General features: G+C 37.8%; 1 protein-coding gene across 4 annotated transcripts in view; it reads left to right on the top strand.

Annotated features, from left to right (window-relative positions):
* The first annotated feature begins 254 nt into the window (after positions 1-254).
* Positions 255-16,431, top strand: part of TNFRSF19 (TNF receptor superfamily member 19) — a 57,112-nt gene continuing 40,935 nt past the window's right edge. The window contains exons 1-4 of one of the 4 annotated variants that reach the window (XM_054654851.2): positions 255-488; positions 663-749; positions 12,125-12,213; positions 12,772-12,882. In XM_054654851.2, the coding sequence (XP_054510826.1) occupies positions 12,148-12,213; positions 12,772-12,882 (177 nt within the window). In that variant the 5' untranslated portion in view covers positions 255-488; positions 663-749; positions 12,125-12,147. Of the gene's footprint in view, positions 750-5,345; positions 5,522-5,882; positions 6,066-12,124; positions 12,214-12,771; positions 12,883-16,431 lie in introns of those variants that run through there. The other 3 variants (XM_077173869.1, XM_077173870.1, XM_077173871.1) reach the window with 3 other exon arrangements.

The following is a 16,431-nucleotide window of genomic DNA, read 5'->3' as shown; positions in this document are numbered from 1 at the left end:
TTATAAAGGATCTTTTAAAGAAAACTTTCTAGCTACACTATTCTTTCTTCTTGGGAGGAAACTTAAATGTAGTGAAGACTTTGAAGTGAGCCTTGGGTTTGCTACAATGGACTAACCTGATTAGAAATCATGCAAACTCTTGCTGCTCTTTAGCTGCATTCCCCCACAGGCTGTATTACAGCTCTCTAACCAGTCCCACAGCATTGAATGATGTCATGGGATCTGCAGCTCAGCGAGATGAAAGGGATAAAGCGGAACCCGCTGGCACTGGGGAAAGCTTCCAGCACACAATCCACAACACAGCTTGGGAACTCAAAAGCTACAGATCCAGCCACTCAACCCCAAGCATTTCAGAATCGTGTGCATTCTCCCAGCACAAGCAAGGACAGGGGGAAAAGAGCCAGCGCAGAGCACTGAAAGGCAGAATTTGAGTGCAGCTACCTGCTGGAAAAGGAGCTCTTTTTCCTCGCCAAAGCACTGCCTTTGATGTACGGCAACTGATCACTGATCAGATTACAGGCATTTGGTCTCAGTGCTCGTCTGCCTTTGATCTGCATGGTTAATTTTATTTTCCCGGATTTGGAGTTTCGTCTGGGCTTGTGCTGACATACTTTTTTTTTCTTTTCTTTTTCTTTTTCTTTCTTTTTTTTTTTTTTTTTAAGGAGGCAAAAGCATTTAATTCAGAAGCTCCGGCGGTGTGAAATTAAGCTGCAGAAACTCTGGCACTGGAAAACTTCATCAGATAACAGGTACTGAATTTTGGGGTTGTTTCTCAGTTTTGTGTTGCAAGAATTTAAGGAATTAAAAAGTTCGCATAACCAATAATACTACACATCATTGTGTGTACAAAGTTCAAAAGATTGTTTGTAATTTATGCAGCATTTTGTTTGCAGCTCTTGGGCAGAATTATATAGAGAACAGACTATCTAGAATAATAGATTGAAAAACTGAAGCAAACCCACTATTTTTCAATGTTTTGGGGGTACATAAGATTTTGGGTTACACTGCTCATTCATACCATCTATAGTTTTGTAAATTTGTATTTGAATTCACGTATTACATGACTCAGGGGAGTAGTTATTCTCTAAGGAAAGACCAACCATATCTCCTACACACTGTAATACTTTGTTTGCTCTCAGTGCATTTATTAAACTGTGTCTTCTTCAGACAACACTTTAAAGCCTAATAGTTCCATACTTGAGATGAAAAAAAGTCTCCACTTCCACAAGTTTTTAGAACTAAATTTATAAGCATAACATCCTTATCCACAAAAGGAAATGGTTTTATTTTAAGATTGAAGGGATTATAGTTCAGCTGTACCATATGAAATATTGAAAATAAAAGTAATCTTCTGACCTGATGATAGAAGTTTCCTCTAAGGCATTTTAATAAATATATTAAAGAAGTCTTAGGTTTGTCTAGAGCCAACAGCTAGTTTTGCTGAATTTCATAGAAGTTTTGCTGCATTTCAGTGGTGCAATTTCCACTCACAGTGTTTTGTACTCTGTTCCTCAAACTCTTATTTATGAAAAGTATTGTGTTGAAGAAATTTTGAGACATCTACTCCAGAAATTCATTCTAAGGGAACAATCTTTTGAAGGTATAGAATTATTCACACATTTGCAGTTTTAAAGGGCCAGATCTTTGTATGAGTTTGGGCCAAATCCATGAGTGTTCTGTGCCTGCAGCTGGAGTCAGACTGTTAAAATAAGACTCAAACTCCTTCTGTAGTATTTAAATATAATTTAGATTTTCAGAAGAACTTAGAACCCATAATTGGGACCAGACTTGCAAACATTCCAGACACTGAGGTCTTTGAAGATCTAGTCTTAATGGTGGCTAGTAATACTGACTTATATAGTCTTAGGTCTAAATTTAGGTGTATATAAATTTTAAATACATTTATTAACAAATTGCAACTAAAAGTCTGTCAAGCATCACTTGAACACTATTCTTTAAGATGTCTACCAGTCCACAGGACCTTGAATATATTCATATTTCAGTATGCACCATTGCAACATGCAAACCCAAATTTTAACAGTATGCTTGCATCTGAGGAAGATCAAGTTATCAACACTTCCAGATAAATGTAGATACCTTTCATTAGTCAGTCTGCAAAGTTTGTTTCTTCTAATTAAAACAGTATTTGTATATATAAAACTTCAATTTACTGAATATCAAGAGATAATATACCAGACACAGATTAACTAGGCCTGACTTGGAATCACTTAGTTTTCCATGCCATCAATTAATTCATATTCTTACTTAACAAGTCAATTATATTATAAGGAAAGTAATTAGCACTGTATGAATAATATGTGTATAGCTGTCAAGAAAGAATATAATTTCAGGCATAGCCAAAGCACAATGTGGTATTTCTCCCTAAGTCACAATGATGTGCTAAAATATGTTCCTGTAACCCTGAAAAGATGGCTTTATTTATTAATTCTATGCTTTGCCAATGAGCTTCTCTGCCTTTCCAGTCCCCTCTTGCTTGTTGCTTGTTTTCCAATTTGTACATTTATTTTCTGAGGAAAATTGTTTCTAAACTTTACCTCTGCTTGGTGTAAAGTAGAAAGGGAAGCAAAATTTAAAAAATAAAGCAAGGAGTCTTTTTCCTCAGAAGTCAAAATAGCTGTGCAAGTCTAACACAATTAAACTATCACTACAAGGGTCTGACCTATCACACAAATGGGTGAAGTTGCACACAGGAGAAACACTGGTTAATCAGATAGATTACACTGCTGAGTAGGATTTGTATAGATAATTATTTGCAACATTTAGGACCTGAAAATGCATTTAAGAAACAAAGTTTTTTAAATTTTCTAAGAAGCCCCTAGGATTTTAGGTAATCCCCCAGATATTTAAACAAAGATGGGCGTCAACCCAATTAAGCTGAAAAATATCTTTGCTCGTCTGTATGTAAGTGAGGCTGAAATGAAAGCACACTTGAACACATTCAAGCATGGTGGGAAGAGGATTTTCAGCAAATTTTGTTGTTTTAAATAGCAGTTCTCTGACAGTTTAGCCTGTCATTGATCTGACTTTTAAAGATTAAATAGTAATAATTCTTGGCACTAGTAACTTTGCTTTTACTAAGAGCTGTATAAACATTAATTAATCCTCAGGCTTAAGCCTTCAGAAACAAAAAGTTCACAATGCTTTTTCAAGCAGATCTGACTAGGAAACTCCCAAGTGTATGATTTATTTATTAAAATAGCTTGAGCGATTTCTGATTATAAATAGAGACATTTTCAAACAGTGTGTCTTAGATAACATCATAAACATATTTTAAGGTTTGTAACAGTTAAGATTATCAAAAGACATTGCACAGTTATACTGACATCAGCTTCCAACAGCTGTCATAACAAGAGTAGATCTATCTCACAGTTGACTGGGGGAACTGTGTTAGCATTTGAGATATGGAGATAACAACTTCCTATTGCTGTACAATTTCTGCTTCCACATCAGATATGTCACGCAACTTAGTCTTATCAAAGGGGTCAGCTGAAACTGCTTTCCAAGTATTTCTTTTTTACATTCTCTGTTGTAGTGAGAATCTCTGTACTAGTTCTAGCAATTCACTTCTTCAATTTCCTGAGAAGCATCATGATTCAAAACAGTGTAAACTCTATGATTCTCAATACCTTTCAATGATGAATGGAACTAACTCATCCATTTTACATTCAGAGGAAAGATTTTACATGCTACAACAAGGACTTAAATGTTTAAGTTTCAGTGTTACAGACAGCACATTGCTCTGAGTTCATTAGCATAGTAACCCACTGTCTGATGAAAGTCTTAATGTTTCTTTATATGGTAATCCTGAGTGTTTAGTCAACACTTCAAGAACTCTGAGATATTTTATTACCTTTGTCTAACTATACTGCTTTAAAGCGAGTATCTGAAACATACATGATGATTCTACTAAGAAGAACTCACGCAACAGTTTCACTGGTGGCTCCAGAAAACAGATAACACACAAAAGATTGTCTGTAAATAGTGAGACTGTGTGCAATGCTCAGTGCTGTGCAGCAGCTGCTATTCACAACAGATGCGCTGCTGTTGTGCCGCAGCATGCCATTCCTCACTGAAATTCCAGCCTCTTGCAGAGCTCCTCCTGGCAAGGGTCCTGAAGCAAAGCTCTTCTTTGAAGGCCCTTCAGAAGAGAATTACATGAAAACCCCTGTACATTCAGAGTTGTTTGGGTTTTATAATTGGAAACAACTAGTTTTGCAGCAATCATTTCTCTCTTTGCATACAACTTGCTGGATTTCAATAAGCACTCCTTGTTTTTAGAGAAGCCCTTTGGCTGGTGATCTTCAAACATTTTTGGTGAGGAGATCCAAAAATTCTGTTTATTTGAAAATGCTTTACCTCCCAGTATGATAGTTTGTTCATTTTTTCAGAGTCTAACCTTGTTCCTTGTGTGTCTATAAGTTGTCTAGACTGTAAGTGGATCATTAACTTTTTGATTAGAAGTAAAACTAATAACCTGAAATTCCTGCAGCAGCAGTACTTTTACCAAGATCTCCAAGAGTAGTTTCACCAATGTTGGAGAATCACTAACTTCATAAAAGCTCCTAATTTGTGTCACAGTAAGTGGCAGTAACATCCAACCTAGCGACTATGAAAAATTTACTGTCCGTGAAGGGCTGGATTTCTCCATTTCTCCATGGATACTCGCATTTGGTATTGGCACTGTGCTTACAGCTGGGTAACTTATTACCTAGAGAATGGATAAAATATTTCAGGCTCTGAGCTAGCAGGAAGAAAAAGCTACTCAAGAAAGGAGAATTTGCAGTGTGTTGTCAGAAAGCCTCTGTCATGCTTTTTGGGCAGGAGAGGTGGAAAGAGCTTTGCTGAATTACAAGGACTCATTGTACACTCACCTTAACAATGGCCAAGAGCCAGTACCTTTAGAACAGCCCAGCAGCCACAAGCCTGAGCTCCCTCTGAGGGGCACCAGCAATGCCAAGGCTGCAGTCCCAACACCAGGCAGCATCTGGAAGCAGAGGTGGGCACAAGAGTGCCCTGCTATACTGTCCTCCTGGTGGGATAAAAGGGACACCACCCCCTCACTTGTGATTCACCCTGGCTTCACACCAGTGGTAGGAGGCGCACATCCCTGCTCACATCCTCCCAGTGAGGACACACAGCTCCATCCATCCATCCATCCATCCATCCATCCATCCATCCATCCATCCATCCATCCATCCATCCATCCATCCATCCATCCATCCATCCATCCATCCATCCATCCATCCATCCATCCATCCATCCATCCATCCATCCATCCATCCATCCATCCATCCATCCATCCATCCATCCATCCATCCATCCATCCATCCATCCATCCATCCATCCATCCATCCATCCCATTGGCTGCCCGCGCTCAGCTGACGGGCCGGGGCGGGGCGGGCGCGGCGTTGCCGGGGTGACGGGGCGCCCGCCGAGGGCAGGCGGCGGCGGCGGCGCTGCGGGACGGGCGCTCCTGGGCCGGCCGGCGCGGCCGTGGCAGGTGGGTGCGTGCGGCAGCCGGGCCGCGGAGCGGGGCGGGCGCGGGGGAGGCGGCGGCTCCGCCGGGGCACCGCGGGCTGGCCGGGCACCGCCGCCCCGAGGCCGCCCCGCCTGGCACCGAGCCGCGCCGCCCGCCCCTGGGGCCCGCGGCGAGCTCGGCGATGGCAGCGAGCTCCGCGGAGAGCGCAGGCTGAGGGGCGGCGGGGCCGCGGGGAGGGCTCGGCCGGGCCCCTGCATCCCCGCGGCCGCTCCGGCTCCGCCGCTCCGAGCCGCCCCCGCGGTGGGTACGCGGTGGGTACGCGGTGGGTACGCGGGGCACGGCGCAGCCACGGAGCCGCGGCTGGTGGTGGGTTCTGCCGGTCTCGACAGCCCTGGAGTGGCTGCTCCACGCCCCGGAGTGCGGCGAACAAAAAGCCCTTAAAAGCCGGGCTTTCATGTTCACAAGCGCTTCTCGTGTCTGCTGCATTAATAAGCTGCTGTTTGCTTCAAACAATATTAGAGCTGGAGTTGGAGGAATAGGAGCTCCCCACTTTTTCTTTTGGCTGGTAAGAGGTTTAAAAGCTCCAATTACAGTTCGGTTTATTGAAAAGGTTTTGATTGTTTGACTTCCTTTCCTGTCCCTATTTAATCTGACCTTGGACCGAAAGCTTTACCTGATATTTGTGAAAAGTCTAAATACTTATTTACCACCTTTATATTTACAACTACTTTAGAAGGATGCTTTTATCAAGTTTATAAAGTGGTCCAGTAGCATTTAATATGAGTAATGGCAAATTGATTCAATCTGTAGGTAGGTTTCTTAACTACTGCATAATCTCTTTCAAGCACACCTTCACCATCAGGTGTAAAGCGAGTTACTTAGGTGTGTTACCTGGAGCTTGTTACTGTCAGAGAAGAGGGTTGGGTTTTTGGAGTGGGTTTTTCTGTTGTTGTTTTTGGTTGGTTGGTTTGTTGGTTTTGTTGTTGTTGTTGTTGTTGTTTCTTTTAGACCTAGAAGTAGGCTTCTTTATTAGTTTACTAGTAAGATGCTTAAAATGTCAGTTAAGGAGGCAATAAGTCACTTTTTCTCACTTTCAACAACTTGCAACCCTAGCAAAAGAAAATAGTGTGAATGAAAGTAACTCATGTCTGTGGTTTTTAAGACATTGCATGCCATCCAAAACTGCTCAAGGCTGACTGGATAAATGTAGCATATTGGTACTGCACCATTGCAAGGTATATTAACCAGCCCAATGCTTTATAATTCATGATCCCTAAAAATTACTTTGAAAAAGAACTATTAGTACATTTTGGTGTAAGTATGAATATAATACTGGCATTCTCAATGTATTACTTATTCACATATCTGAGTACAAAAGCAAAAATTCATCTTGACACTGAGCTTTCATCTAGCAAACCAGTGTCTCCTAGAACTTGAGATGGGTGAGATGTATTAAACAGAAGAAGCAACATTTTTTTCACCGGAGTTTTGATGTTGTGTGAGTAGGCTCATCAGCTTTGGTGAGAGTGGGAGTTCTTGTGTGAATCACAGGCTCTGATCCTCTAAAATGCTTTGTTTATGTGTAGGAAAAATGTTGCCACATTGCACCTTTGTTACACTATTTGACTCTAATATCTAATTAATGATAAGCTGGATATGTTGAAGAACACAAACGATAAACTGCTTTATCACCATCATTCCTGTAAAGACAAGTACTTCAATTAACATAACTTGAAGTCTGTGGTACTCAGAAGCAGCACAAATATTTCCTGGCTGTGTCTTGTGACCCTGTCTTCTTCTCATCTCCCTCAGCCCCTAAAATACATCTAAGTGTTTTCAATCATCAGCAATGTTCTAACTAACTTTAATCTGCTACCTCTGTCTTTACAAAATTAGAAATAAATCCATAGCGGCCTAATGTCGTACATTTCACGGTGGCAGGATTGTAAATTACAGATCTTTTCAACGTGATATTTAATGTGATGAATGTGCTCTAACTGACCATTTCTTGGAAAAGTTGGAGCAAATGTGATCAGACAAGACCTCATTTACTTCATAAAGTGGAAGACTACAAGGGTAGGGTGTAAGGGGAAGGTGTCCTAGACCTGTGAGACAGAAATAACAATGTGCAGCTCTGTAGTGGAAGTTCTTGTCCCTAACTTGCTCCCTTGCTTTGTCTTTGTCATTGCAGCAGCATAAGTACTTTCCCTTCTCTTGTTTCTTGCCCCTGGGGCACTGACTCTGCTAAAGCCATCTGCCACTCCTTGTTTTATTGCGTGCAGTTGACAGCTGCGGGTGGGAAGTAGGTGGTTAGAAAGGAGCTGAGACCCTGTTTGTTGGATACCAGAGACCTCTGTTGGCAAGATAAAATGATTGTATTTTAAGTCCTCTTTCTCACCCAGAACTTCTCAGAGTACTCTGCCAGTGTTATAGAGTGTGTGAAAAGTGGTCATCAAGTAAAAATATCAAATCAAATACGGGAAATTTCAAAGACCTGGTTGTGAATTAACTGAGAATTCACAACTTCAAGTTAAGTCAATGTGAAGTTGGGAGTTTTTACCATTTCTAAAGTTTGCCTTAGAAGATGGATGATGTTGACTTCAAAGTTTTGATGCTTCTGTGTCTGAGAAACCTGCTAGTCAGCCATAATTTAGTCATGCTGCTTTGGTTCTTGAGGTGGTGTGTCTTTCATGGTGGAATTTGAAGTGTTTTGGAGAGAAAAAAGACATATTTTTCTGACATGGACTTTGAAATAAAATGGTGATTACTATTCAAGCAAGCTGGTAAATGTAGGAGTAAATTTTAGAGGGCCATGGGTTCTATAACCCTCAAAGGCTGGAAGTTCTTACTTCCACAATACATTTATTACATGTTTCTAATTTATTGTTTGATATTGCCCTCTTTATACATATGCATAGTAGGCCCCAAATGACCTTTAAATTATGCAACTACATTTCCTAATGCAAGTTCCCTATCCTGAGTTCAGTACATTACCAGTAATGATTGCTTTTTCCTGAGTATTTTAGGCAAGCACATTACTGTTAACCTAATAAGATGTATTTGGAATGATTTAGTGACCTCAAAAAACTCTGTCCACAGATTTCTTTCTTCTAATAAAACTGAGTATAACTGAACTCAGTTTAATATCAGTATCTGGACAAGAGCAAATAGTCTTTAAAGGTATGGAACCTCTGTTTACTCACACATGTTTTAGAGGCAAAAAACTTCTAATAAGCTCTTACTTGAAAGCATGAGGTGAATGGCTAGTGTCCAACAGACATCAGTATAATGCCACTCAATATCATAAGAGAAGAAATTTGCCCAATGGCAGCCTATTATGAAGTGCTGCAGTCTCTGCTTTTCAAGCAGGGCTTTTTACCAAACTGGAGATTGAAGCAGGAAACATGCAGCTGACACAGTTATCTCTCCTTTGGGACTTGCATTCAATACATTGAGTTATTAAGGTGCCTTTCAATTTTTTTATCAAAATGTTGTCATGAAAGAAACATCTTATTTTGTTTGTCCTCTTAACAACTGTTATTTCTTGTACACTGGCTCATTTCTCTCTCACATTAGTCAGTATAGAGTCTTTGGTGTTGTTTTGGCAGGAGTGGTGACAATGGATGCAATGATGGCATGATAGAGTACCACAGGCATTCATACACGTCTGCTGAAATTATTTAAATGTGTTTTGGTGCTGCTGAAGTGCTCTGAAGTTTAGGGTCCATAGACCTGCAAGCCTCTTTTGGAGTCTTTTAGTGATCATAGAAGACTCATTATATAGAAGATATATTATAGGCCTAAAGCTGTAAAATCTCATGAAACTTGTAATGATCAGTCAAAAAACTGAACCTTAGTCAAGCATAGGGTAAATTGGAGAAGTCCTTTCTAGTTTGATGCCAGTAATAAAACGCTTGATTTTAAAAATTTACTCTGGGTTGTGGAACTCCTGGTGATTGGACTTGCCAAGACTGTTATAAAGGCAGTAGTTTTTCTTTTAAATAAAGAATATTTCACAGCTGCAATCAAATTTCACACCTAAGTGTACAAAATGTATTGTGGTACAGGATGGTTTGCCATGTGCTTTTTATGTTCTAAAAGTCTTTGAGATACTTGCTATAAGAAGATCATCTTATAAAAGATAGGGCAATTCCAAAACTGAAATACAAGATTCAGCATGACCAGCAAGATTTTTAATATTGCTTTTTGTTCTGTACTGGCATTTCATTTTTATTCCATTGTGACTCCAGAATCCTAAAAGATGAAAATATGTAATTAGCTTTGTTTCAGTATTGATTTTGATAAGTTGTATATATACTGGTTTTTAACAATATTAAATCTTCAAGTTATTGTGTATTAGAGAAAAGGTATAATATACCTGGATTACATTAAGCTAATATAGTTTTATTGTAGATAATTAGTCTGCAGGGCAGTTAATTGGGCTGTTCTTAATTTGCTTTATTTTTTCTGTGCTTCAGGCAGCTTGCACAGAAAAAGTAGGTCTCATAGATTATGTTACAGCTCCATATTTTAGATCATTAGTCTTATTACAGCTCAGCAGTATTTTTTGTATTGAAAATTCAATGTGAAACTTGACACAAAAATACACAATTATTACAATTGTCAGTTTCTTTTTGATACCTTACACATCTACTTTCAGAAGCAAAAGTAAATATTGAAACTTAAAATGAAACTTACTTTTAACCTTAGGAAGAATCCTGGTTTTGAAGTTTTGGTAGTGTTCTATAGATGATCATAATAGCATTAGAACTGTATTATGATTTAGCTATTTTTTAATTATTAACAAATCATATGACTTGGAGTAATCACTTGTCATTCAAATATAAGAAATTCAATTATGTTTACAACTTTATTTCCCTTTCACACTTCTGTAAAGTTTTAAGTCCTATAGCAATTAAGAAAGCACATGAAGTATTTATTTTTCCACTAAACAGAATTATGTGAAATAAAAAAGTTAATGGGGATTTTTCTGCCAAGTCCCATTAATTTCAGCATGATTCTTTGGATCAGTATTTAACCAGTTTCTTTAATTTAACTCTTAGACTTTTAGCTTTTCTGTCTTGTCTTCTCTGAATCAAGTGAAGTCAAGCTTGTTTTACAGGACTGCTTTTCTGTAATGCAGTGTAGAGTTGTTTATTGTATGATGATTCTAAGTTATTTTTTCATTTCTTCATATATTACTCTTGAATTTCTGTAGCATTCCAAAGGGAACGAACAGCAAAATTGAACAGGATCAAAATTAAGACTTGATACTTATTTCAAGGTTACTGAGGTGCAAAGTGTCACAATTTCTCTCTTATCTAATCTGGTTTTACTTAAAAGATATTTGGTTACTTGTTGGCCAGTACATGATATAATGTATGGTGTGTGTATTTACCTATTTTCTGTGTTTCTAAAAACAGATGAGAAACGTTTCTTGAAATTTCTGAGTTCCCTTAACAGTCTTTTTACTGTCTCTGTCCACCATTTGCTCTTTGCTATTACTAGAAATTGTTTTGTTCGTGCATACCTATTTTGTTTTCAGCATTAAAAATTGTCAGCTTCTCATGACTTCAGAACTTTTAAAATTTGTTGACTTTCCTTTTTCATTTTTCCAGTTGTCCTACAGTGCTTTTTACATGAAGTTGTGTTTTGGTCATCCAGAATTTTTTCTGAGATTTTTGCATTTAATGTTTCTTGCCTTAATTTTTTTCCCGCAGACTTAAAAAAGAAACCTATGTCAAATACTATATCTGTATGTATTCGTATTCCTTGAAAGTACCTGTGCTGACATGCATTTAATCTGGTAATTGTCATTGGCCCATAGACCATTGCCATCACTTAAGTGAGAAATAACCATAGAAATGTCATCTTGGCTTTCCTGTGGAGTCCTGTCTGACACATCTCTGCCTGCTCTGTTCTTTCTAGTAGACTTTTGCTCTTTTTACACTTCAAGACACAGCTTCTCTTAAAAAATATCAATAGTGACACTGAAGTATACTTTCTTCTTATTGATTAGAATTTGTTAACTAGGGTATTCATGCAGTAAAATGTGGAATTGTGTGTTAATTATAGGTTTTGTTCTTTCTGGTTGTATATTTTTGAGAGCATATTATGCTTGCAGTAGTTCCATGTTGGAAAGTATTTTGTGACTATTCTTAATATTTTTCTCTGGTATTTTCCTTTTGTTTTGGGTTCCATCCTTTCATTTGTCAGTCTCTACTCTTAAATGATAAAAACAACATGGTGTATTTGAAGAAATTTATTTTTGTCTGTTGATCACATACTTAGTTGAGTGTTTTACAAGCAAGAAACATATGTTAGGGATGTTAGATTAATAAATGCTGAACTTCTGTAATCTGGACTGATAGCCAGTTAAGACTCTCTTCTTTTGAGATTTAAAACTAGAGAAACTTTGTGTTTATTGTCTTGTCTTCAAAAGGCATATGATTTTTAAAGCATATGTTTGTTGTTTAGCAGCTTCCAAAATCCATTTGAAAATGTTAATGGCATTGACAGATTGTATTTTGACATGCCAAGTATCATGAAGTATGATGGATATGTGACTTCTGCAATTTAAACAATGGAAATATAATAATTTTTTTCCTTTTTATATTTTTCTAGGGAGAAAGGTTTAATCACAAGAAATGGATGCTAAAGGATTACAAAGAGATGATAAACTGAAAGTGCTTGTCATTTTACTAGCATATTTGGTAAGTTAAAACTTAATATTTTCCCCCATGTTGAAAAAATTGTACTGAACACAGAAACTGTGTCTTTTGTTTTACACATTACTGCTAACACTAAGTCTTCAAATGCTGCATGCAGACAATGCTTACACATTTTATTGATGTGAGCTTAAGCTTTGTCCACTGATTCATAGAATTTCTGGCTGCTCCTCATACACAATTATAAAATTTTACCTTGTGAGCCTCTTCATGGATGAAGGAGTGGACTAGAACAGAAAATATAAAGTGAATATAGTGCTGTGGAGGTGATGCTGCTTCACTTCAGAGGTGGCCATCTCTTACTCCATTGTGCTGTACATAGTTTAGGTGCTTGGAGTATTCAGTTTATGGACAGATTGTAGCACAGCACACAATTACCTTGCCTGCTCAGTGTACTTAACTCTGGCTTGCTGTAGAACTAAGGGTAATTAATAATCCAGAAAGTTATTTTTAAGACCACAACATGGATTTATTTCTCAAATTTAATATATTTTGATGAATTTAAATTTTTGTTTTGTTTTGTTGTTGTTTTGGGTGTTTTAGCTAAGTAAGGTAATTTGTGAGACTGGAGACTGCAGAGAGCAAGAATTTAGGGACCAGACTGGAAACTGTGTCCTCTGCAAACAATGTGGTCCTGGAATGGAACTCTCAAAGGTAAGGAAATCATGCTTTCTTGAATTTATTTCTGATAAGTGCATTTATGTATTTGATCTAAAATGATGGATATCTGTACTTACATGAAAATATGTATGCTTTTGGCATTTGAGCCTTCTGCAGTTGTTCAAGAACCATGTTATCTGTTTCATTTTTTATAAAAAGCTCAGTTCAGAAAATGATGATGCCACTAATAAAGTAGGCAGTACCATCTGGATGGGCTCTCGAATTATTGTTTTAAAGGTAACAACAAAGGAGGGGAAAAACTACAAAGGGGTAAAAAACTACAGGGAGTTAAGACTGCATAACCTTACTCTGTAGAAGAGAATGTGAAAAATTAATTTCAAACCAGTGCTTGGTACCAAGTGCTAACATGGAGGGGTTTAATTTTTACAGTGCTGGCACTCACAATTGGTTCTGGATTTTGGGTGACAAAGTTTAACTATTTTATATATGACTTTTTTGTCTTAACAGAATGGGTCATACACAAATAAATACAGATTAAGATTCAAATGAGAGCTAATATATTTCCTTAGAACAGGAGGGAAATAGGTGATTGTTCTGTTTTCACTAGGTCTATGGTTGGAGCACTTTAGGAAACCAGATTCGAGTCAGGCTTGAAAAATTTCTTCGTTTTACAATTCATTAAAAATGCTATAAACCTAATTCTAATCTTAATGCCATGTAAAGTAATTGAAAAAGTTGAGGGCAGAAAAATACATGATAATATTTAGAAAGCACATAGGAGTTTTTTTGATTTCATGGAGAAGGAAATACTATTGTGAATCTTAGGCTATTGCATTTAGCTTTTATAACAATTGCAGTTCTTCCAAAAGCAAATCCTCATAAAAGTTTTTGAATTACTAGGATTTGAGGACAGTGGAAATGAATCAACGGAGATGAATGCTGGTTGTGATTACAGGCTGGGATTCAGTAGAATAGAAAGTTCACTTGGCAAAATTTTCAACAAAATTCCAAGTCTGAATGCAAGTCACGAGGGGGATCTTAGTTGTTTTCAGTTCAGAGAAAGTAGGTGCTGTGGATGAGCAGGGATAGAGAACAATGAAGGAAAACATAGCTGAAAGGGAGGAATATGTTGGTATTCATTACTGGAGGTGAAGGAGGCAACAAAATGGGTTATGTGTCTTGGGAGACTGGATGTCTTGAGGGAGCAAGAGTGTCCTGCCAGAGACCTGAGGATGGTAAGGCAAAGAAGAGTGCAGGGGGGTGTCAGAAAGGTGAGTAGACCTACCAAGACTCATGCATGTGTAAAACCCTTTCTTCAGAGTCCAGCTCTAAACCCACATCTTGTCCATTGCCGGACTGTGAAGCTGTGACCCTGACATAACTGTGCAGTCAGAGCCACACCTGGGAGGTGGGGCCATAAAGAGCATTCCATTTGCATGCAGTAGGGCAGACTCTGTCTTGTACTTCTACTGAGAGAGGAAAAAGGATGCTGAAGGTGGAATTTAGGGTGTTTAAGGGAATTTGAAATGTTTCTTTTGAAAATTTTTTAACATGAACCGTTACTAAGTTTGGTGTGTATGTGTGTTCAAACTTCAGGGGGAAAAAGAAAAGTTCAGTTTCAGTTTATGGCTCTGTAGTTCCTATTATGTTCAGCTCTGAAAAAAACCACACATTAAGTATTGTGGCTTGTGTGAGATTTGAAGGGATTTACTGAAATTGAGTGACACCTTTTCTCTATCTCTTGACCCCCTGTGGTGATTGTTCAGTGCATTAACAGAAATACTTAGTTTCACACTTTAGTGGGAATCCCTTTGTATGTTGGGCAGCATTAGTTAAGGTTTAGTCATACAAGCAATGCTCTTAAAGCAGAGATTTAGACATGACTTATGACATGGATGTGGTTTAGTTTGGATTTTTTCAGATTGGCCTTAAATTTGAGGTGTTCTAGGGGGTGTTTTAATTTATAAAGGCACTTGTAAATATGTCACTTTGTAACAATGGGCCAGTATATACTATGTGCATTTATATAGTTAGATAATATACTTATCTAGTTGGCAAACAAAACCCAAAAGCCTAAAAACTCAGACCCTCAGTAATTACACTCAATTTAATAAAGAACGGCTAAACTAAAACAACAAGATTATAGTTTGCAGTAGTACACTATTGAAGTTATGGATTTGCTTCATCTATTTTTGTTTACAGTCTGTTAGTTGACAGACTGTTTACAAAACTGATAAGTTTTTTTGTTTACAGTCCTGATTCTTCTAGGACTAGTTTGGTGGTTTTGAAAATAGGAATGTTTGGTTAATTTCACTATGTAAGCAATTACTTGTCACAGACAGTAATAGGCTTTCAAAAATATTTTTCTTTTATACTGGAAATGAAATCTCAGATTTTCTTCAAACCTAAATGATTGGAATCACGATTTCCTTTATAAATAGAGGTACAATTCTCTGTGAATCATAGTGAAGGATGTGATGCTGTGGCTGTAACTGAAATGTGGTTGAAAGTAATCATGTAGAACTACAGCTTGAAGCAACAAATATGTAAAGTCAAAGGTCAAAATGCAAAGGGAAGACACCTTTAATGATACACTTGAAGTAACTTGAAGCTCAGGAGAAGTTTTGTTTGCTTGTTTTTTTTACATATGATAAAACAATGATATAATAATGCTACAGTTTAATAACAGTTTCTTAACACTTAATAATATGTCAGTTTTCCTGTTAAATATTTAGTGCTCCCGGATAAAACTAGATATACTTCTGGATGTGTGAGCATGATTGTGTGTCTAAGTGTATAGTAAAATGCAATGTCAGTGGTGGGGTTTTTGGTTCAGTTCCCCCTGAGTGTTTTAAGCAATTGACAGACAGGTTTCATTTTTATATTTGTAACAAAACATATCAGCCCAGCTGATATGTTGAATGCAAAAGCCCAGCTTTTCTCACCTTGTGTATGAGAAATTACTTTATCTCCATTACAATCTAAATATGTAGTTTTCTTTCTTGTCGTGACTTTACAGAAATACAGGGCAAAAACCCAGCTGTACAGACTGCATGTGTGTATGTATACTTATTTTTACAACTTCAGTTAGATATATCTGTCTTTGTTGCTGTACTCTATGAGCATTTCACCTTTCTAAATGAGGGAAATTCTGTTGCTCTTTCTCAATTTATACATGAGACACTAACATAAATCAGCTTGCCCATGGTAATGCAGGAATATTTTGGTAGAACAGAGTAGACAGAGGCCATAGTGTGTAACAGAAGCTTTCTCTTCACAAGGCACATATAGACAAGACAAAGGGTGATGGGCACAAATTGTACCAGGAGAATTTCTTTTTTATAGTGAGAGCATTCATTCACTGAAACAATCTCCCTAGAGTCCCCATCACTGGGAGCTTTTGGGATGCAACTGGACAGGGTGCTAGATCATCTCAGATCAGCTCAGGTCCCTGACCCATGAACATTTGCTTCAGAAGGAACCTTCTTTCAAGGTTCCTTCTAACCTGTCTGTTCTATGATTCAATGGTGAGTCTTTTAATTTTGCTTGCAAACCAATGCTCAGTCTATTGGATTGACCTTC

This window comes from Agelaius phoeniceus, chromosome 2, assembly GCF_051311805.1.
Source record: "Agelaius phoeniceus isolate bAgePho1 chromosome 2, bAgePho1.hap1, whole genome shotgun sequence".
Classification (NCBI taxonomy): Eukaryota; Metazoa; Chordata; class Aves; order Passeriformes; family Icteridae; genus Agelaius; species Agelaius phoeniceus.
This window is presented reverse-complemented; position numbering and strand designations above follow the sequence as displayed.